The sequence below is a fragment of the Chenopodium album genome, chromosome 14 (assembly GCF_948465745.1).
Source record: "Chenopodium album chromosome 14, dcCheAlbu1.1, whole genome shotgun sequence".
NCBI classification, from domain to species: Eukaryota; Viridiplantae; Streptophyta; class Magnoliopsida; order Caryophyllales; family Amaranthaceae; genus Chenopodium; species Chenopodium album.
Window position 1 is genome coordinate 5,924,294 of NC_137847.1, and position 24,600 is coordinate 5,948,893.

At 33.9% G+C, this 24,600-nt stretch overlaps 2 protein-coding genes across 3 annotated transcripts; one reads left to right on the top strand and one right to left on the bottom strand.

Annotated features, from left to right (window-relative positions):
* The first annotated feature begins 8,941 nt into the window (after nucleotides 1-8,941).
* Nucleotides 8,942-10,865, top strand: LOC145578713 (large ribosomal subunit protein eL33y-like). Its single transcript, XM_081636014.1, has 4 exons — nucleotides 8,942-9,088; nucleotides 9,572-9,800; nucleotides 9,889-9,950; nucleotides 10,535-10,865. The coding sequence occupies exons 1-3, from the start codon at nucleotides 9,021-9,023 to the stop codon at nucleotides 9,928-9,930; spliced, it is 339 nt and encodes a 112-aa protein (XP_081492140.1). The 5' UTR covers nucleotides 8,942-9,020; the 3' UTR covers nucleotides 9,931-9,950; nucleotides 10,535-10,865.
* A 1,145-nt stretch (nucleotides 10,866-12,010) lies between these two features.
* LOC145579948 (RAF-like serine/threonine-protein kinase 20) lies at nucleotides 12,011-22,187 on the bottom strand. 2 transcript variants are annotated; one of them, XM_081637259.1, is made up of 10 exons: nucleotides 19,272-22,187; nucleotides 19,071-19,172; nucleotides 18,567-18,719; nucleotides 16,776-16,939; nucleotides 16,443-16,590; nucleotides 15,068-15,190; nucleotides 14,913-15,000; nucleotides 13,029-13,224; nucleotides 12,829-12,954; nucleotides 12,011-12,439 (listed from the first exon to the last, which is right to left on the bottom strand). In XM_081637259.1, the coding sequence occupies exons 1-8, from the start codon at nucleotides 21,735-21,737 to the stop codon at nucleotides 13,058-13,060; spliced, it is 3,411 nt and encodes a 1,136-aa protein (XP_081493385.1). In that variant the 5' UTR covers nucleotides 21,738-22,187; the 3' UTR covers nucleotides 12,011-12,439; nucleotides 12,829-12,954; nucleotides 13,029-13,057. The 2 variants fall into 2 exon arrangements, with proteins under 2 accessions (XP_081493385.1, XP_081493384.1); XM_081637258.1 differs by having other exon boundaries at nucleotides 12,829-13,224.
* Between the last annotated feature and the right edge of the window lie 2,413 nt (nucleotides 22,188-24,600).

A 24,600-nucleotide genomic window follows, 5' to 3' on the forward strand; every position in this document is an offset into this window, starting at 1 on the left:
GTGAAAAAAAATAGAGAAATATGAGTAGTGAATGTGGGATCCAACTAAAAAAAAAATATAAATAATTAAATTTTTGTAAAAGGAGAGATATATATTGAGTTATTGACTGATTTGACTCCTTTGAGACACTGGATTCAGCAACATACCCTGCTTTTTAATAGTGAGGATGGAAAACAAAGTGCACGACTTCATACTTTTCTGGGAGTATTGTGGAGTCTTTGGTTAACAAGAAATGGTAGGGTTTTTAGAAATGAAGGGGGGTATCTGGCAGACTATTTCAAACATTTTAGTCTCACAATGAATAGTCTTGAATCGTTCCTACGGCCAGATGTACGTTCTAATGGTGTCTTACGCAATTTGGATGGTAACGGGGATCAACCACCAGGGTTTAGCAGGATCAACATTGGAAGTAGAGAGGATCTCCCTAGCACTCCTTTAGAAGGAAATTGCAACACCCTAGAAATTTCTTTCCTTTAAAATATCTGTTTTGCTCTATTTAAAACTCAAAATAGGATGATCTAAGACATTACCGCCACCGTGAAAACGGCTAAGGCAACTATCAAAGACACACAGCGAAAGACTACTTTTAAAAACCTTCAAAACGACTCAACTTAAAAAGTCAACCAACGAAAGTAAAGTCAAACCAAAGTAAAACAAAGTCAACCTACAACTTGGAACCATTGTAGGCCCTTAACTAACCAAACCAAACCAATTCAAAACCTTTGTGTTAGTCTCACAATCATAATATAATAAAATAATAAAAGCTGAAAACATATCATAAACTTATGGAAACTAGCATGATTTGCTCTTCACTCATGCCCATCATGAATATGCTTCATCACCTGAAAAACTTCTCTCTACTTGTTTCCACTTCTCTCCATTAAAAATGGGTCATCATAGGGCCAAGGTAAAGACAAGGCTAGCAAACACACAATCAGCAAAGCTGTGTACATAAGCGTAATCAAACACACTAACATGCTTTCACCTATCAACACACAACTTACCTCGTTGCACCTGTTTACAAGCACACAACATACAACAAGACTTCTCAACTAAGTAACTAAATAATTTATTTAGTATTGATTACGCATCGAACGGGTTTCTCCCTGATCTGTCCCGGCCCAATAAAGGAGTACTAACACGGGAGCTAACCGTGCCAGTATAAAAGAACCACTCATAAGTGGCGAAATTCCTGCGCATAATAATAAAAGGAAAATACAGCGTCATGTACTCCCAGTAGAAGTTATGGTCAAATATAAAGTCGCATAACTCCCCCCATATGTTCATACTCAAGGTATATACATTCCAAGAGTTTTGGTGCGTAATCTCTTTTACTTTACGTTATTTACATATTATTAAACTTGGTGATGACTCTCAAACCATAACACAATCAATCATTATAATTATCCAAACAATTAAACATTCCAATTTAATTCTTGAATAATTAGTGACCACATAATATTTAATGTTGAACCCTTTTTAAATCTACCTCAGTGTCAAAGACACCTTAAACGCATAATGCGCCTCAAATCCTATTCCTCAGTGTTGAAAACACCTTAAGTGCACTAAGGCACCAAAACATAATTTATTCCTCATGTTCAAAGACACTTAAATAGCTCTTTCCTCATGCTTAAAGCATCAATAAAAATTATATGAACCCTAATAAACTTCCTTCTCAATATTCCAAACTCAATTAAGCATGTACTTTATTAAACATGCTTTCTGTCATGCCATAAATAAAATTGTAGTTCATATACAACATGCCAAATTAAACGATTATTTTCCAATCATTAATCCATCACAAATAAACCATGCTTCATAATTCAATCACCAATATCAACCAAATCACAATCTCCAATCATAATCTAGCATGATACTACTTGAGATTAATTAATCAAGCCTAGCATGATACTACATCATAAAAAATATGCTAAGTACGCGAACGTACCTTGAATACGATCTTAAAATCGCCACGACTAATAGAAATCGCTCACTTCAAAGTCTCCTACAATCCAAAATCATAATATGGCATTAAAATCTACTCCACACAAATTTCCAGCAATATATACTCTTATTAAACCACTCATAATTTAATTAAAACAAGCTGAAAATTAATTTAAAACCTCATACTTTAATCCCAATTAATGGGTAATCAAAATTCTTTCAAGAAACTTAATTTTTAGCTTACTAACAAAAATTCAAGCAATATTAATTCATGAAAACTTGCTGTAATTATGCTTTAAAACCCTCAAATTAAAGGCTTAAACCACCCAAAATCATATTCCTTCAATAATCATTATTTACAAATCTATGGTTTCAAAAATTGGGGCTTTTTAATTAAAATTAAAATCTGAAAATTAATTTACATCATACTTAAAATCAATCATTATAAAATCATCACAAAACTCATAATTTATAATTAGATCTAGGATTAAACAAAAGAAAAATAAAAAAGAATAATTTTTTTTTCGAAAGGGAGGCCGGACAACAGCAACCGCCACGGCACGGCTGGGCTGTTGCCGCGCCCTGCCGGTGCCGCTGTGGCTGATGGCCGTTGCGCCGGTGGCTGTGGTGGCGGCCAGTGGTGTGTGGTGTTGGCCGGCCGTGAAAAAAGGGGAAGGGGAAAAGAAAGAAAAAGAAAAAGAAATAAAAGAGAAGGGAGAGAAAGTTTACATTGGGTATTCTTCACTCTGGGCAAAGTTTAATTTGCCCAAGTGTTGAATATTTATACCCCTTTCTCTAGAAACCCTTCTTACCTAAACTTTCCTTTTTTTTTAATCTTTTCTAGTCCCTTTCCTAATAAAACTTTACCAAAATAAAAACTTTCCTAAATGAAATCCCAACTTAATAAAATAATTAATTAAATAAAGCTTTCCTTTTATAAAATATTTCCAAACTTATTTAAAATAAATATTTAAAATGCCATAAATAATTTATTTCAAATTATTTAAATACCTCACAAAATACTTATTTAAAATGAAATATGTATAAAAATACAGGGTATTACAGAAATATAGAGGTGATTATTATGGTGGATGGATCTTGGAAAAAGAATACGGGACACGCTGGTTTTGGGTGGGCATACTCTCTAGATGCTGTCAACTTCTTGGATGGATGAGGGGAGTTTGGTACGGCTATTTCGGCCTTACACGCAGAATTGGTAGCTTGCTTAAAAGCTATCAAATGGGCACGTTTGAAAGGTTATCAACGCGTTATAATTTTTACAGACTCTATATCTCTTATCCAACTGTTGCGTTATCCTAATCGACGGGAAGTAAGATTACTATGGACTATTGGGGAATTACTAAAGGAAGGAGGACTCTTCGATATGTGCACTATTTGGAAAGTAGGTAGGGACCAACTAACAAAAGCGCATAATATTGCAGTTTGGTGTAGAAGTAATTTATTTAGTTTTTCGTTGTAAGTTTTCATTTAGTTGCTTTTGTCAAAAAAAAGAGGAAAATAATGAAAGTAAAAAGAGACTAAGGTAGTATCAGAATTAGAATGAGAATTTGTTAGAACTATAGATATAAGCTTATGATTTTTGTTTAAAATGTACGTAATCACATATTAATGAACTTATTTGAATTTATTTTCCACAAACTATTGTGTCAGTTCAGCCTGACTAAATGTTTTTTCAGTCCAGCGGGTGTTTGCTGTATACCAGTGATCGCTCCCATCGGCGGCATTGTTATTGGCGGTGGTATCGTCGACGACAAGAAACTCATTGGTTGTTGATTATATTTGTCCATGATTTATGCTTGGACTGGCTTAATAATTACTTGAGATTCTCGAATATTTCGAAAAATGCCCAAAAAAAATCGATTTGGGTCTTTCTTGTGTGATGTATAATTATTGATTTCGATTGTCTTATGTGATTGTATGTTGAATTATGAGCGTTTTTTATAACAAATGCATGTATTTTGGTTGAGAAATGAGTATGTTATGTTATACCCATGAGCTTAGTATGGTACCGGTGATTTTGCCATTGTTGACCTTTTAATTATTTTTATAAAATAAATTCTATTGTCTAGATTATATTATGTACTATTATTTGGATGATATCCTCTATAACAGGATGTGATATTATGTATATCAGCCAACAAAATGAACATATCAGCTAACAAATGAAGCATATGTAACAGCCAACAAAAGATAGATATCATTTAACAAATTAAACATATCAGCCAACAAATTAAGCATATAAGCCAACAAAAGGATAAAATCAGAAAACAAAAGCAATAAGTAAGCTAACATATTGTACATATCCTCTATCAAATAATATATATCCTCTAACAAACTTTACGTATCCTTTATTAAGTAATACATATCCTCTAACAAGTTGTACATATCTTCTATCAAATACTACATATCCCCCATCAAATACTACATATCCTTTAATGAACTACACGTATCCTCTATCAATTAACACATATCCTTCACCAAATATTTCATCATATTCTCTAACAAACTGTACATATCCTCTATTAAAGATAAATTGTACATATCCTCTATCTATCCTATAACAAATAATGAATATCCTACAACAAACTATACGTATCCTCTATCAAATAACACATATTCTCTATCAAATTGTATATATCTTCTATCAAATAATACATATCCTATATCCAATACTGCATATCATATATACTTGACGCACGAATTATTTGGTGTGCTTGCCGCACCCAATACTTTCTCTTTATTTTCCCAATTTTCAAATATATTGAAAAAATTGAGCAACATCATTACAAATAATACATATATGTGCAATGTACTAAATATAACATATTGTGTTGCAATTTAATTAATAGTTGGCGGTGTGTCTGATACTAGTCAAAGTTTGAAGTGTTGGATGCACCCAGACTATAGTTTAGCTAGGGTGTAGAGGCCAATCTTGCCTTAAAATTATCTAACCTTATTTCTTAAAGGTAAGTTGAAATAAGATAAATAGAAAATAGCCTTGGTTATCTATATATAACATGTTACATAAAGCCCAATTGCCAATTAGGGTATGCACATGTAAGTGTTTAGTAATAATCTATCATCTTTTCTTTGATGGAACATCCGAGAGAAATTATTTCATAGCAAATCAAAATTCGCCTAAGAATTTAATTTGGGAGAGCAAGGCTTATCAACAAACCCAAAAGAGTCAAAAATCGATATATACACACTAGTTTGTTAAAGACAATCTTGTTTACCTCCCTAGGATTCCCTCTCATTCCACAACAAACTCCTCTAGAACTATACAAGACACAATACCTTAAGAAACAAGCCAAACAATTTGACTTAGGTCTAATAAAATACATAAGGTCCAAGTATTAGGTTAATCATCATCAAATTTATAAATCAAAAGGTACCACGGATTATTCTAGACGATGACTTTTTTTTTTATACAAACATAGTTTTTCTTGGCCATGATAATGACCTACAATATACTATAATACCTATTAAAAAACAAGGATTTTAATTAAAAGAATCATAATCATGCAATTTAAACATTTCAAAAATTCAACGTAAAAAATTGGAATCATGCAATTCAGCAAAAAGTCAACCCGAGTTTAAACAAGAAATCAACAATATATAACTTAATTAGTTAGATTACAAAATCAAAGTATTCACCTGCAACAGGGAATATATATGGGACCATTTGATTGATTTATATTCACCCTAACAGCTCCATATAACTAAGTTTGCACCGGCCAACATGGCGTTTTCCTCTTCTTCCTCTAATTATTTTTGCAATAGAGTTACTACATGCTTGCCCATTGTATACATGTAAAACATACTTCCGCCGTTTCTTCTTTAAATTATGTCTCAACGTAGTGTGCTGTTAGGAGGAAGTAGGAGAAGTATATATCAATGTTCGTATATTATGTTTCATGATTCATGCACTACAAGAAAATTGTCTTTTTGTAGCGATTCATTCGGTACAATATGCAAGTATGTTTCTGAAATAATTAAGAAAATTGTATTATTTTACAATCGCCATGGTTTTCCAATATAAAATCGATACGGAAAACATCATAATACATATCCACACTATTTTTGCACATTTATAAAATTATGAGAAATCGTATCATTTACAATCGCCACTAAATTCCAAAAATCGATACGAAAAGCCTTTTCTACACTAAATATATAAATACTTCCTCCGTTTTTTAATACTTACAACACTTCCTTAAAATAGAAATGTCACAATACCTGCAACACACCTTAAATGGAAAGTTATTTGGGGAAAAGCTATACTATTTTTCTTATTTAAAGCACATAACCCACTACATTATACTCCTAACAACCATTCATCTTATTTTAAAGTGTATTATAACATGTGAACCCTACATTTCTTAAATACCGTGAAAAAGTGTGTGTTATAACTATTAAAAAACGGAGGACGTATTGTTTGACAAAGAATACATAAAATATGTCATAGCTTATTGGTGAAATATTTAATATAAGAGTTTGAGGTTACAGGTTCAAATCTTGTAAAGGTCAAAAGTATGATTTTTTTTTTTTTTTTTTTTTTTTTTTTTTTTTTTGAAAAAAATGAGTTCAACATTTATAGCAATTATAATCACTACAATAATCACCACGATTGGATGTAGTTTTTCATGTCGATTATTGAAGCCAACCCCAGCGATATTGAAAATCACTACTAAAGGCTAAGGCAACGGTGGATATTGTATCGAATGACCATTCGTTGGGAAAGCTTTTTGTTGCAATTACAATCGATACTAAAGGTTAAAATAATCGCTACGAAAAGGTTATTTTCTTGTAGTGATGTATATATATATATATTTTTAAAGGTAAGATAAAAAACATAAGAATGCCCTCCTCACAAAGGGTACTCCTAATATATCAGAAGAAAGAATTGAAAATAAACTAAAGTTATTACAAACATCAATATTCATACTATTAGGAACTAAATGCCCCACATTAGCGAGGATATTAGCGATTCAATCTACTGCACGATTTGCTTCACGATAGATGTACTGGACACTTGACTACTAGAGTTATGACAATAAGAGTCACAAGTAGAAATGATCAAAAATTGAACATCATTTTACCACAACTTAAAATTAAATCAGGTAGAAGTCGTAGAACAAACAAAAAAAATACATCATCATGATCGACTCAAAAGAAAAAAAAAATGTGAGCTAAATAGTTAATTATAGGCATTCAAATGTTGATAATACACATTGAGTTTATTTCCAGCCCTTTGAGAAGTGGAAAGAAGAAAATAATATTTTCATGCCCTAAGTACCATGTAACTTTATATGCATGATATCAAAGGGTGTTATAAATACACAATGCAAGTATGTTACTTATAATAAGATCAATTAGTAACGTCATCCAGACATCGAAATGGAGGAAGGGGTGTTATAACTCGTGATTATGGTAAACGTTGCTGGGTGAAGAGGAGTTTATTTGGTGGTTAGATTAGAGTGATTTCCTAGGGCAGTGGGATCATGGTAGAGGGATTTTGTTTTCCCATTGCACATCATGGTACGTATAATGGATAATGAGATTCAAGTAGCAAATAACACAACAGAATTAAATTCAAGGTAATTAATAGTAACCTTTTTTCTTTCTTGAAACCCCCAAAACCAAACGTGCCAAGCCCAAAGAATTTGATGATATGATATATACGAATATACCTAAAGTTGAAGAATTTGGCTTAGGCAACTCTTGTTAGGGGTGAGCATGGGACGGGTACCTGTACTGTTACTACTAACGATTCGGGTACCCAATAACTAAAATCCCTAAAAGTGATACTCATAATTCGAACCGATAAGTTCGGGTATCTGGACTTCGAGTACCCGTATTTTCTGATCGGTTATTGGGTACCCAATAAGATATCCAATAATGATAATTAAACTTAATTATGTAGTTATTATGATATAATTTACCACTAATTAACAACAATACCATATGATTTTGACCAAATTATTAATAATATTACTAATCATTGATATTATAAATTAATTATGATGTAAACTAAGAGTTTAAATTTTAAAAAAATAGATTTAAGTAGGGAAAAAAAGCAAAAAAATGCTTATCGGATCGGATCGGATAAACGTTAATTTTAAAATGATACCCAATAACAAATTATTGGAACGGGTACCCGAACCATTATGGTTATCGGATCAGGTACCTTAATTTTCGAAACGGTTACGGATCGATTTTTCGAGTTTTCGGTTTTTCGGGTAGTTTTGCTCAGCCCTACCTCTTGTGATGTATACACGATCTTACACTGATAATTACTTGCTTGATATTAGAACTTGATATTCATAAGTCAAAACTTAAAGAACTTTAATTTGAGACCCATTAAAATAAACATGAGGTATACACGGTCCCTGTAATGTACGAGTAATTGAACAATGTTAAAATATACTTTCTCCATTTAAAATTACACGCAACATTTCAACCTTCTGCACTTTTTACACATCTTTTCTTACCCCCCCCCCCCCCTAATATGTGAATGTAAATATTACTCGTACGTTGTATATGGGTGATGGGAATTAATCTCAATATTTTCTAGAATCAAGAAATGAGCTCTAACTACTTGAATTATACCTCACACACTTTCCATGGAGAAATGATTTTAGGCACACAAAAAGTTAATTTTGTTACACCTCTCTATGAAAAGAGCATTAAACTACCCACAATAGGTGTGCCACAATAAGAGAAATGATTTAGGATCACAAAAAATTGATTTTGTCACACTTCCCTATGAAAAGAGCAGTGAAAACTGTCCAACGATAGGCGTGCCAAATAAGAATAAGACCCTGTTCTTTTAAGCTTCGGAACAGAGCAGGATTATGAGAGCAGAACAACAACCTGCAACATTACAAAGCAGGCAGAGCAAGCAAAATAACAGCTCAGAAAATAGGGTCTTACTATCCACTTACTCTAGAACATGGGTCAAAGCCCATACCCGGATTATAAACATAACTCACTAGGGTTTATCTTTATCGCCTTGCTCATTCTCCTGTAACACAAGTTAAGAAAGCGCAAAAATGGTGAAGGGCCGTCAAGGTGAGCGTGTAAGGCTGTATGTCAGAGGATCAATCCTTGGCTACAAGAGGTAAACTTTCTCTCTCTTCAATTGATTATAATTACTGGGTATTGCTTAAAATCATCTTATAAACTGTCAATTACTAAAAGATGTTTAATTTCTGTATCTTCAATTGATTCTAATTACTGGGTATTGCTTAAAATCATCTTCTCCATTGTAAAATACAACAAGATGTGTCATATTTGTATCTTCGATTGAATCTAATTAGTGGATGTTGCTTAAAATCATCGTTTAATTTGTAAAATACGTAAAGATGTATAATTTATCTCTTCAATTGATTCTAATTACTGGGTATTTCTTAAAATCATCTTTTACATTGTAAAATACTAAAAGATGTATAATTTATCTCTTCAATTGATTCTAATTACTGGGTATTGCTTAAAATCATCATATACATTGTATAATTCTAAAAGTTGTATAATTTCTGTCTCTTCAATTGATTCTAATTACTGGGTATTTCTTAAAATAATCTTTGAAATTGTAAAATAATAGGTCAAAATCAAATCAGTACCCAAACACATCCTTAGTACAGATCGAAGGAGTAAATACACAAGAAGAAGTATCATGGTATTTGGGAAAAAGGATTGCTTACATTTACAAAGCTCAAATTAAGAAGAATGGATCCCACTATCGTTGCATTTGGGGTAAAGTTTGCAGACCTCATGGTAATACTGGTGTTGTTCGGGCTAAGTTCACTTCCAACCTTCCACCTAAATCTATGGTATATCTCTTTTTCATTTTATTCAATTTGTTTTATTATTGTGGGTTGAATTATTAATTTGATTTTTTAATTTTTGATATTATTGCAGGGAGATAAGGTTAGAGTTATGATGTATCCCAGCAACATCTAAGAAGCATCTGCAATTGTTAGGTATTTCTGATTTTTTATCTGATTATATTGATCAATAATTTGATTTTGTTGGGTGATTTCAAATTTAGAAGTTGTATTATGTGAATGTTATGAAATCAAAATTTCCATTGTTACTGATGTTTTGATTGCTGTGCTTAATGTGATGAATTCACTACTTGTCCAATTTTCCTCCAATTTCTAGGATTTCAGATTTTGGATTTGGATATCTCTTTGGCCCGTTTTTGTTCTTGGTTATTAAGTTTCAATTGCTTAATTAATGAGTTGTTAAATTTCCTCCAAAAGATGTATAATTTCTGTCTCTGAAATGTATGAATTCTATTATCTTTGATTTCCAATTTCTTGTATGATCAAGTGCTCTTGCCCTCATTTCAGCGAGCAAAGCCCTAGTTCATCTAGTAGATAAACAGAATAATGCTCTTATATGATTCGCCAATTTATGGTTTTGTTCATAAGAAAACAAGTAAATTTGACAAAATCATGATCTTTTGGTGTGATTGCAGCATCTGGGCTTGCTGTGTTACTTTGAGCTAGTGATTACTAAACTAAATTCAGGTACTAACTGAATGCTAAATGTCCTCTTGCAGATCGAAGTTGCATATGCAAGATGGAGAAGTGAGGGATTATTTAACTTGATATGTTCAGTGTTCCTAGAGTTTCAAGCCGAGCCATTTTTGATTTCATCTAGTTTGTTACAAGATAGTTCTGTGTTTGAGTAAAAAAAAAATTGTGCTAGGTTCTGAAACCTGAAGTTTTGGATCTAATATTTCACACTCAGTATACAAATACTACTGGTTTTGTTCAATGGTGAAGAGTTATTGCCCCAAGTTAATGACGGTTGTTTATTTGTTGTTCTCAAATTCCTGATTGTTTATCTGATGGAGGGAACTTAGTCACCCTCGAAATTGTGTTATTGTAGTTATGCAACTGCAGATCATCTAAATGACTAAATCTCAATGAATACCGGTGCAATGCTTTAGCAGGTGTCCAAGATGTACATTTAGAATAATGTACTAGATAAACACTTTTTTGTTTATCATAAAGATAAACTTGTATTTTCTCCTCTCATTGAACCTAAAGTAGTACATTAATCTTATCCCTAAAGCAGAAAAACCCAAATCTATCAAACACGATAAACTCATTAGTTGTTGATCCTTTGTACAAGCTCATACTTTATCTAATTCGTATTTCTTATTAAGGTCATCAGTTTGTTTTTTGCGCTATTTACATTGTATTTTGAATATTGCTAATGGTTTATACGTCTGGAAAAGAAAGACATAATCATATTCAAATAGATTATATTTAATGTTTTCTTGGTAAAGGTCATATCTTTTGTTTTTGATTACCAAATAAAAGTACGAATTTACAAAAATTACCATTGAGAATTTCCCATCAAATTCAATTAACTACAATTTTTTTTTTTTTTTTAAGAAATTTAATTTACTACATAAGTTTTAGGAAATTTGAGCTAGGAACAATGGAAACCATCAAACCAAAACATGTCCATCGTTAATGGCTATAGAAATTCGACAATTTTTAGATCAGTCTCAACATTATGACTAATAAACGGCAACACTCTCACTCTTTTCCACCATTTCCAACCTCATTTCCAGCTCCACCAACTGGTAGAGCTGACTGCAAAGGCATTGGAGGAGAGTGAAGGGAGATTCAACGATGTTGATGACAGAGATAGAGGTGTATGTTTGGGTTTGAAGAGAGAAGTTGATGATGGACAACAAGGATGATGAAAATGGTGGCAAGTTTAGAAACAATGGAATAAACAATCAAGAAGATTATTACTCCATATAAATTTTCGCCATGGATCTACTTTTGAAAATATTACTCTGCATAATTGATTAATCGACCTTGGGTTAAGGGAGAGCTAACCCACTTGAAATACAAACACCAGTTCCTTTAAGGTGGAAAAAAAAGTGGAAGGTCAGGTATAAATGTGAAATACAAGTACATGCTTTCAAAGTTGGATGGATATTTTTAAAAATAAGATACTTGAGTGATGACTTGCAAAAAATAAAGAGGAAAAACAAAGGTAATAGTCGCCAAAAGTTCAAAACTGCCAAGGCGTCAATTGAAATCTCACCAGGTTTCACAAAAATTATGCCACAATTTCTTTTCAGCTCAGCTCTCCTCTCAGACATCTACCATAATACTCGACGAGTATAAGATGTCAATACATCAGTAGTATGAACTACAAAGAGCTGTTGAAGCAAAAATCATATGTACTTCTTTACAACAGCATACTTGATTTAATGTTTACACATAATTTATTCCTAATCTACAATATAAATATAAACCAAAAGAACTTGACCACTTCAGCGATCACAACCTAGCAAGTTATGGTACTATTTGTTCCTTTATGGATCATGCTATGTAATATATTGGCTTATATATACAACGGAATCCACTACTTCGGCTTAGAAATCAAAGAGCCCTTCTCTCTACGAATTGACCACCAGTATTGTAAGCATGACATTCTGCACAAAGGGGATGCAATTCGACAATCAAACCTCAAAGCATAATTAAAGGTTCTTTAGTGTGTTTGGATGGAAGGATATTAAAGGGCAGGGAAGAGAGGGGGAATGCAGGATCAATTCTCTCATGTTAAGAAAAGGAAATGGAGAAGGGATGGGAATAGAATCACAGGGATACACTTTCCTTCCTTTTTTAATAAAACAAATCCTCTCAAGATTTGGAAGGAAAATGCAATCCGTAGTACTCTCTCCACCCTTCCATTCCTCGTCAATCTCCTGTCTTCCCCTCCTCATCCCCTCCACATTTTTCTAGCGGCACACACGGTTAGTCTAGCTCAGAATTTTAGAATAACGGTATAGCCTATATAGGTCTTGCACACAGGAACACTTACATTCGGTTTAAGGATGGCACTCCCAACTTTCTGATCTTTCTGAATGTCAGCTAGAGTGTGCGTAGTGACACAAAAGAATTATATATGATGAAATGCTAAAACTGTTATACTTCTTCATAGTTGTGTCTGAAGCAGAATGCAGCATAATAATTAGCTTTCCAAAACTTGAGAGATTGGTGTCAAGCTAATAGACATCAAACCTGGAAAGTTCATGAACTGCCTAGTGCCCTCATTTGACATTCATTGCTGCAGCCATACTCCTTAGCTTTTGGGAAATCTCTGTAAATGATGGCCTATCGACAGGGTCAGGTGCCCAACAGCTTTCCATCAAAGACTTCCATTCAGGATCACACCAAGTTGGAATTTGGGGACGCAATGTATTGTTCACGATACCACCTGGAAGCAACATGCAGGGTTTGTCAAATGTCTACAGCTACTGTCATTTAGTGATATTCACACTCGGACATTCCCAGTCAAAACAAACCGAAGTCTAAGTGCCATTAAAACTATGGAACACATATACTTTAAAAACCTTAACTAATAAAACAGAAAATTATGAGCCCTATATATTCAGACATCAGTCCTCTACCAATACAGTGGCAACATATCAAGACGGCTCAAGGTGTACAGAGCTCCCGGGCCTGGTGATGAACGATGATTTTTTTAACCAGAAAAACAGATTAATTCTCCTTCTGCTACTGTATTCTGCTGTCAACCATGCTTAATGGTGCCGAAAGGAACGCCAAGGGATTTTAAAAAAAAATATATAAGAATGATACTGTGTTTGAATAGCAAATTTAGAGATAAAAGTGTGGGAGGGGAGAAAAGGTTAGGACATGGAACTGAGCAATTTATTTCCAGATCTGGAAGGATTTGATGTATTATTATTAATACAAGGATAATAAAACCTCCCAAGTTCCACCTATTCCTTTTCTTCCTCTTCCCCAACCCAGCAAGTAAAAAAGGGAAAATAGATCCTTCACTCTCCCTCCCTTTCCTCCAGAACCCCGACTCTTCTCCACTCTCAAAACTCTTAACTCCTTTTCTAAAGAAAAATCCTTTCAACCTTCAGTAAAAAAAAAAAAAAGTATATACATGTGATGAGTCCGTGTGCTTTTTTGTTGGACTATTGGCTACTATAAAATCTGATAGAAAGGAAATATGCAGAAAGAAGACTATGGTCACTTTATAACTCACCTCCCGTATTATAAATGAGCTACGGGGACCAAAAAATTACTCAAGCTTAAAAAAAAAAAATAAATAAATAAATATATATATATATATATATATATATATATATATATATATATATATATATATATATATATATATATATATATATATATATATATATATATATATATATATATACACACACACTTTAAGGGAGTTAACAGGTTCTTCAAGTGGAGGCGGAATGAATTTGGTTCATGACAGAATTGCACTATACGGGACTACAAGAGCACTCTTTTGCCGAAGTAGGTCATCCTTTCACGAGAGACCAGGAAACACAAAGCTGCTAGGGAAAAGGCTATGGTAGACTCATATGTTGGTATAGCTATTCAGCGTACTTCAATAAACCCATACAAAAACAATTCTCGACTAATAAAGGCATGAATTTTGTCTTTCAAAGAAGGAAAACAATGAACTGAATCATAAAGAATAAGAATATCTCTCGTAATCCTACAGTCTGAAAAGGAACTTTGATCCTATCAACCAAGCAGCATAAGAAAGCCACCTTTTCATCCAAGTGAAAATGACAGAAAGTCAGTAGATGAATTTGAAAGAACCATAACAAGAATGTTTAATCAGTTAAATTTTTGGGAGGTAAGAGGTAACCATTGTCATTGCACCATACTGGACTTATCTGATATGTGATTTACATGTTCCAAACACAGAGCACAATCATCATTATAATTCCACGGGAATTAATAACATTATCATCTTAAAAGCATCATTCTTCTTGTCACTTAAACATACATCAGAATACAAATAAGCATTCAAATTTATATCAAAAGGAAGCACCAAAAAAATATAACAATCGTAGTAGTAAAGCACATAGAGCGTCTACAAGATTTACGTACCAATTATTGAAGCACAATGCATATCTGAATAAGGTTCCTCCCCAGTGAGCAACTCCCACATTACGATCCCAAATGAGTACACATCAATCTACATCACATAAGTGTAAGGTTAATATCTAGGAGAGGAATAAACAGGGAATAATTCCAACACTCACCTTTTCAGTCACCATGTTACTCTTTCCACTGAGAAGCTCAGGGGCCATCCAGGGTAAAGTTCCACGAACACCACCTGACACCAATGTATGTTGCTTCACCTTTGACAAGCCCAGATCACCAATCTAGGACACGAAAAATAAGGTCAAATGCTACTCTACTCATCTAGATATTAGGCACAATTGGTGCAATACAATCTTAGTTATTCCCTGATTACTAAAAATGACAAACTACTGTATTAGCACCATAAAAGCCAAACAAGTTCACTGCCTTTCACAAGTTTCACCCAGTATAGAGAGAATTCTTAAGAAGAATTAATGATAGGAAATTACAAAAGGGAGGACAAACCAGGGGCACTCAAATGTAGACTAATAAACCGACAAAAAAAAATGCAAAGCAAGTTAAATCTTTGATTTAAACAACATTCTGAATAAACCCCAGGAACATGAACTAAGAGAGGCAGGGAAAGCCAACAAATTAAAAGTACGATTTTACAGACACATCATCAGGAAAAGTATATACGTACCATATATATTAACAAAAAAAATAAAATAATAAAAAAAAACTAAGACACAGAAAAATTACAATATTCTTCAACATCTCTTGTTAAAATCTATTTTAGATTTTCACATTTAGATGCAGGCTGGTAACCCAGGGCAAAGGCCCAGCTTCACAGCCATTTTTTATACAATCCGGTCCCCGTAAGTCGTATATTACCATATATATCCTCTAAATTCTTGGGTTTGCAGTTAGGCTCTACAAAATTCAGTTATGAACCCATCACCATAGATACATGGTGCAATGATTTTTCAAAGAGCTTCCAGCATCTCTTATTAAAATCTTTTTTAGATTTTCACATTAGATGCAGGCGGGTAAGCCAGGGCAAAGGCCCAGCTTCACAGCCATCTTTTTATACAATCAAGTCCCCACAAGTTGTATATTACCATATATATCCTCTAAATTCCTGGGTTTGCAGGTAGGCCCTAAAAAATTCAGCTATGAACCCATCAACATAAATACAAGATGCAATGATTTTTCAAAGAGCTTCCAGCATTTGTAAATAGTTATTTTGATAACAAAATATATTTTCCTTTTTTCTCTTGCTAGCGGATCACATCAACTAGTTAATGTAAAGTCTTCACAACAGATCATGTAAGAACTCAGGTAGGCATGAAATAGAGTTGAAGGGAGTCAAATTTCAAGATAAAATTTTCACATTTAACTGCTTGAGGCATCACAGCAAAAAGAAAGAAAAAAAAACTATAGAAACACAGCCAGACCAAACGTAACAGGCATTAAAGAAAATTACAGTATTAACTCTCTCTGGAAACCTCATTAAAAGAGCATAAATGATCAAGATACGCAAGAAGCACATACCTTACACACTGGTCGATGAGGATCCCTCATGTTGACAAGAAGATTTTCACATTTCAAATCAAAATGCACTATGTTCTTCCCATGCAAATACTCCATTCCAAAAGCTGCATCCATAGCTATGATTAGCCTTTTACGCCGATCAATTGTTCTGTATAGAAAAGGAAATTTTACTTATTAATTAGTAATTACTGAGAAATAGTCCAAAAAAAAAGCATCAATATTTCTCCTTCCCTATACATAGAGTGTGAAAATTGCACTTGCAGTCTACACACTCCAGAACAACTAGCTCAATAAATTCACTATTGTGGATCAGTAGTCATTAGTTGTAAATACCTGTCCTTCTTTTGCAAGTACTGTTTCAATGATCCATTAATCATGAATTCGGTGACAGTTGCTAATGTCCCATCAGGGCCATCGCGTACTATACCATAAAAGGAAACTACATTTGGATGATGCAACGAACTCAATAAGAAAGCCTCCTTCCAAAAGTCCGCGATCTATAATAAAATCATTAATTAAGTCATCAGTTTCTTAGATACTGCAATTTTATATAAAGTACAAATATACTTAAAGTCATAATGTGCAGGCCAGCTCGCAAACTAAGTAGTCAAGCATGCTCATACATAAATAGATAAATAAATAAAAGGTGTTTTATTTAAGATGCCAAAATCCATTATCTTCTAGCGTTCGACCATTGATTTGTTACTCATTTATTAAAAAAATATTGACGTACATAGGGTAACAAATTATCGATAAAATGTGTTTTAAGAAAATACTCGAACAATTGCAGTTATATAATCTTTTACGTAATACTTCCTCTGTTTCACTAAATTTGCAACACTTCCTTTTTTGACATCTTTTAAAACTTTCCACACCTAATTTAATCATACTTGGCTCATCATCTTTATCTTCCTTAAGAGTGTGTTTGGATTTAAGGAAATCGAGGGAAAGGAAGGGAAGGGAGTATCTTTCATTTGGATAACAAATTAGGGATGAAGGGAATTGGAGTGGGGGAGAAATGGAGGGATTAAATTCTAAGAAATTGATCCCTCTAACAATAGAGAGATTGGAAGAAAAACTCATCATTCTTCCTTCTCTCTCCTTCACCTCCCTCCCCTTCTTTTCCTTCCCTTAACATTACCCAAAAAAACTGTAAATGAACTTTTAACTTCTTTTTCTTTTTTTTTTTTGGCACTCTGTCTCCTCTTACATTAAATAGCGTGTAATTTTATGTGATGTAACTTGAGAGAAGCAAAGGAAGTATAATAAAACAAAGAAACAATTCCCTAAGTATGACTTGCAACAATCCATGTAAGTTGATTTTGGGGGATGAAGGAATAATTAATTGCCTTAATGTGAATGTACAAAAGAAAATTTTGACAAAGCATACACATAAGGTAAAGCCAAAGGCGGTGAGGGAGGGGACGAATATTAAATCCACAACAATAACTTAATCCCAACCTCCAGTAGGGTTTAACAGAAATTTGTATACATGCGGCCTTACCCCCTGCCCCTGCTGAGTCAAAACGGGGGGGAGGGGGGGCAAAACCAAAAAGAAATTAAGCGTGTGACCATTTAAAAAAATAAAAGACTAAAATGGTAATAGTAACCAAAGTTAGAATGGATAAAAGAGTGCCAAAGTAAGAGCAATTTTAATTTAAATTTCTTTCAAAAACAAGGAAAATGGTAATCATAAAGTAACAGTTAAGATAAAATTAAAAAATAAGTAATAAGGGTAGCAAAAAAAGAAAATTTCAATAGTTATACAACAATGAGGGTTTCACATTACCTTTTGCAGATGTCAAGCAATATATTAGGCACATCCTCCACATTATATTACAGAAATCTATTTCTCACTTTTCAATTTTTAATCCTAGTTGCTAGGTTTATAGCTTAAATTTAATTATTATGCCTAAAAAAGAAAGCCATACATTCTCAGTAAATCAAGCACACCCATAAAGATCTAGATTAATGTTTCAGATTCACTGATCTGCTTCATTCATTATTGTTTCTGTCCAAAAGGGCATCACAATATAAAAAGGGTTAAGGTGACCAAAATTTATCACCACATCATATAAAATAAAATAATACTGATAAGGAAATTCTTAAATGGAAATAACATACAAGACGCTCTCTTTCAGAAGGTCTTCCAGCAAAGCAACTAGCTTTGATTCTTTTTATAGCTACATCAGAACCCTTCCACTTCCCATGGAAAACAGCACCATATGTACCAGAACCAAGCATACGAATCTCTTCGAGATCATCATTGAATATTATCTGAATCAACAAAAGTGAAGAGTTAAGTGCTAGTCATGAATTGAATTTCACAATCAGTAATTACAAAGCATTCCACAGAATGTCTTTCGAATCTAATGATTGCAAATAAGTAATAGCATGTATAAAGGAAAAATGTAGGAATGAAAGCAACCAAAGTCCTGAGCTCAACCAAGACATTTGATAATTATGGCTTTCACCCTAAACAATGACACAGGCGAAAGCACATTGCCTGGATACTCTGCTACTCTGCTGGAAGGACTGATGCTTGAAGGTCTCTATTGCTATTTTTCTCAGTACGAAAGAGAATCTGTAAAAACATAAGTAAAAGAGAAGGGGCTAAAAAGAAAGCACCTGAAGTCCTTTAGCAAGAGCTTCATCTTCAGCCTTTGTGCGCTCAATCTTAGACGTATCAATGTTTTCGTCAGAATCACGCTCAGAATTACCTTCAACATCCTATTACACAGCTCGTAAGTTCATCATAGAAGTAATTGAATTAAGAAAACTTCCACATAGATGTGATTAAAACAAAAATCAAGTCAGTCAAACACTGACCGGTGATCCTGTTTCATCAATATTAGCAATTTTTGCAGGACTGTCATGCAAGATAGCAGAATTGCCACCTTCCTGAGCTCTGGCTTTCACCCTTTCAACACTTTCCAGTTTAGCTTTCTTGGCAGAGGCTACCAATTCAGGCAAGAAACTCAAGTCTGCCTTCTCTACTTGTGGGCAAGTATTGGTTTCTCCCAGTTCAATACCATATTTAATATCTTCACCACCAGTTCTTGTGTTATTCAGCTTGATAGTATTAAGTGAAGCCACATTGTAATTATTCTCTGCATTACTATTTTCTTGAGTACAGATGAAACCATTTATATCTGGGCTCTCAGCTTTTCTCAAGTGAGTAGTTCCATTGGATTCATGGTGAATGTTTCTTTCATCTAACCTGACCACAGCATTACTAGCATCTATTCTTTGTACAGGAGTGTGATCTCTAGCTCCAGAAGAAAGCATAGTATCATTCATTATAGTTGAAGGTCTCAGAGATTCAATAGGAGGAATACTACCGATATTAGGTGTGTTTCTTAAAGGATCTTGAGGATATGTTGGGTGAATTTCCTGCAAAGGAGCACCAGCACTCAATTTTGAAAAATGGCCATAAGGACTTTCTGGTGTAGCGGATCCTTCAACTCCTAACCTACTCCGGGAAGATTCACCCCAAGGACTTTGATCGACTCCAATGAAGAATCTGGGACTGGCTTCAACATTAGCCCTGGGAACTGATGGGCTAGGCATACCGTTTCTCAGCGGAAGATTAGAAGGGTCATACACTGGAGGCACATGCACCGGGGTTGAGACATTCCTCCACATAGCCTGTGAAGACGGATGGCCATGCAATACTTGGTGAGGAGTATCTGTACCATAAGAGTATGGCAAGTTTGTAGCATGGACACCTCGCTCCTCTAAAGGAACGTGAGCTTGTGAACCAGCAGCAACAGTTTGGCCGTGGAAAACCTCACCTCCCAATTCAGCACCAGGTCGGGGGTAGCGAGAATCTTCAAGGGGGGCATAAGGTGGTGGCACAAGGTGTCCCTCAGGTAAGTTGTTCGGTCTCATAGTGATGTTTGCACCAGAACCATCTAAGTTATAATGTTCACCCATCCTTCCAACTCCAGCTATGCTATGCTGCAACTTTGGATCCGTGTTCAACATAACAGGTTCCATCTTTGGAAAGCATTCAACACACTGATTTGCAACATGAGGATATCCATTTGCAACAGCTGACTGTTCCACATGACCCTGACCTTCAGGCCTCCACTGATAGTCAGAAGCAGCTGGATTCCTTTGAAAAGTCATTTTGCAATTCTCACAGACGCTTGGTCTATCCAGAACGCTGTGCCCATTAAGTATATTGCCAGGGAACCCACCTCTATCAATAGGCATACCTCCAGGGGGCATCCAGGCTACATTGTCAGAGTATTGCTGTTGAGGATCAAATGGGATTTGACCATTTCCTTGTTGAAGAGAAGACTCATCTGGCATCCTATCCACACATTTATCTGGCACTTCTTGAAATGGCATACGATAACGAGCAGATGACGGTGAAGATGGATACTCAGTATAAGTGCGTGTATCATGAGGTCCACCACACCTTGGGGAATAGAAAGCCGGACTCCACGGAGTTTGAGTTTCCTCATTATACCGTTGTGCAGCATGACCCAAATGCTGCCCTGAACCCATACTAGGAATAGCAAGCTTCCTTAAATTATACTGTGGCATACCCATCTCAAAGTTCCTCTGATTATGCACACTCCCCTCAAGATTCATCGAACTAAACATCTGATCAGCAATATGCACCTCATCAAGAGGAGTCATAACCGGGGAATCATTAAACTGTTGTAGTCTCCTACACTCAGGGGACTCACACAGGCTATTCAAAGCATCCACATACCGCCTCTCCGTATCCCTCTCATCCCCATCCATATAATGCAACGACGAATCCTGCTCCGGATGAGAAAACAAAAATATCCTAAGCCTCGTAAACCCGTCCCCAGACCCTAACTTATCATACTCCTCCATCATATTAGTAACATCATCATCATTTACAACCGAAACAAGTGCATCTAGATCCTCCTCGGGTTGCTGATACTTAAAAATCGCGGTCGCCTCGTACAACTCCCTCATCTTCCCCATCAATTCCTCATATCTAATATCTCTTGGTACACTCACAATCCTTGTCTCTCCCCCAACATACCTAAGCTTCCCATCTTGAGGTCTCGGCAATATACTCCCCCCAAAACTACACAGAAACTTAACCCTAGATGCCGAAGATTCATCATTCATATTCAAATTCATATTCAAATTATTAAAATTATTACTACCAATAATACTACTATTATTATTATTCTCCATTGCAACAAAAACAGCCTGATTTTGCAGCTGATTATTATTATTAGATTCAATTAATAAAAACTCTTCTTCCAAACATTCAACCTCTTTATTATTACACATTAGTTTCATACAATTCCCAGATTTTCACCATTGAACTCAACAATACAACCAAAATCACGCTAATTTTACACAATAACTTACAATTAAACCAGAAATTTCCAAAATCAAATTACCTGACAAGTGGAAACTCGATTGAAACCCTAAAAAACGAAGATTTTTTTTCGTTTTTTTTTTCAAGAATCAAATTGTCGTCGTCATCATAATCATCATCAAAATCAAATCAAAATTGATAAAATTTCGACTTAATTTAGAGCATTTGAGAAGATGAAAATGAAGAAAATTGCAGAAAATTATGGTGATGATGATGATGATGATGTAAGTGGTGTTGATTGGAGGAGAGAGAAATGACCGCCATAGCTTCGCTCCTTCGTTCGTCGCTTATGGTGGTTTTTATTTTATTTTTTATTTTTTTATTTTCATTTTTATTATTTTATTTTTGTTTTTTATTTTTGATTTTATTTTGTTGTGCGATGAATGAAGCCTGAGAAGATGCGGTGCTTTTATGCCAGGTGGGGACACACGTGGCACTTCCTGGTTTACTGGAACATTATAGTACATTTTTGAAATTTTGTTTACGCGCTTAAATAGCGCGTGTTGTTTGCATGATCTATGATTGGTTAAAATGGCGCGTGGATTTAAGATTTTTTTTAAAAAAAAATAAATTGATTTATTGGGGTTTGCGTCATCAGTTACAAGTAGTAGTCACCACTAAAAATGTTTGATTGTTAAATTGCTGTGTAATTGAGAATGAATTTGGGCCATGACGATTTTGGTTGAATTTTGTTTTTAGAAACTTGATAAGTGTAAATGCCCAACATAGGGATGGACAATTTGGGTAAAGGATATTCTTTTTTGGTCCCTTGGTTGAGTTTCTCGGGCAGCGTTCTTGTTTGTCACGTAATACTAGTGAATAGCTAGGCGTTACAGATTACCACTGTTGTACACGTGCAATCGATAAAAAAAATTTAAAGGTTTTTTAAAATTAAAATTGAGTTATTCTTTAAGTTTTTCTTTTTTTTTAATTGAACTTATTGGTTTGCATTTATACTAAACTAGGTTAAAATTCCGTGCAATACACAGTTCTTAAATATGTTTGACAATAATATTACAGAATATAAACTATATAAAAGATATGCAGAAATATTTCATTTGGGTATGTATGGAATATATGTCAAATTGGAAAGAAAATCTCATAAGAGCAAGATTAGCACAGTCTCATCTTAAGACTTTAACTCATGGCCACATCAGCTTTTTAGATTAAATTTAATTTTTTTTAATTATAATTATGTTAAGACTTTTTGAGACTAGATAAAATTTATCTCTTCAATCGCTCATACTCATTTTTTTACATATAAATTAAATTATTAAAGTTTTTTAAAAATTAAAAATAAAAATTGAGTGTTACATTGAGTCTAAAGTTGAGTCTTGAATTTTCAAGACTCCATTTCAGATTTTATTAAGACCAAACTTCATAAATGCTTAAAAATAATAAAGTCTTGTCTTAAGACTGCAAAATTTGAAAATGATGATGTCATCTAGAATCTTAAGACCTAGGGCTAATCTTGCTCTAAGGTGTAAATAATTTACTTCAAAATTTTGCAAAAAAAATAAATAAATAAATAAAAATAAAAAATAAAATGAAATGAAAAAGGCTGGAAAATTTTCCACAAGGTAATTGGTTATTCCATAAGTGTAATTGGTTATTCCCTTTTAGTATAAGTTAATAGATAGATTTATCACATATTAATAACATAGTTGATAATTAGCTTAGATGGTTAAATATGCATCTGTGTTATAAGAGGCGAATCTTCTTATAACATCGATGTTTTAGAAACTTATAAAAACACTTAGCAACACATCATAATTATTACTCCCTCCGTTTTTTTTTTTTTTATAATTTGCATCACTTCCCTTTTATGGATGTTTTTTTTTTTAAATGCATCACTTCTATAGTTAATAACTTTCTACTATATTTTATCATTTAAATACAGGTCTAATTACTCCATCCGTGTTTAAATAAGTGTTATGTTTCCTTTTTTTAGCAAAAAAATTATATTTTAATATTATATCTTTCTCTTTTTATGCCCACCCAACCCCTAGAATTTGTTATATATGAGAACAAATACTAATGGGTGTACAGTACACCATGGTGTATATAACAATCTCTCCCCAACCCTACTACTACTGTTTTTATTATTTCATTCTTCTTACATTCATTACTTTTCCATAAACTATCAACCTCACTATCTTTCTTTTACATTTTTTTTTAATACTCCAACTATCCTACTTACCTTTCATTTCATTCAAGTCAACTAAATTACCTAAACTACAACCTTCATTATTAATTTTGAAATGGCTTCCATCGAATTCCACCGTTGGAAAGCCCCAATCTTTATTTCTTTTACGTTTTCTTTATTTTTTAGGTTATAATATTGGCTCCCTCGAAAGAAAGGGTTTATCTCCCTCGAAAGAAAGGGTTTTTCGATCTCCTTCGAAAACAAGGTTTTTTCGATCTCCTTCGAAAGATAAGATTTTATTTGCGCTTAATAGGGTCTCTAGTTGTGCGGGGCTACGATTGATTATGGCTCAGATTTCGTTTACCAAATCAGCACAAAACATTTCTTTCTCACAAAATTATGAAGTGGAAACGAATCCACTCAAAAAATTTGTATGAGACAACGAATCGATAATGTACCGAAGTGTTATATCTATGTATTTGGTTTCTTAGCTCTTCCCCAATTAATTCTTGTTTGATTTTGTTATTTCTGGCTTTCTGTGCCGATCAAACTGTAACACTTATTTTATTATAACATGGAGTGAAAATTTCTTATTTCTTTAAAAAAGCTTACCCATGTCACAATCCCAAAAGTAA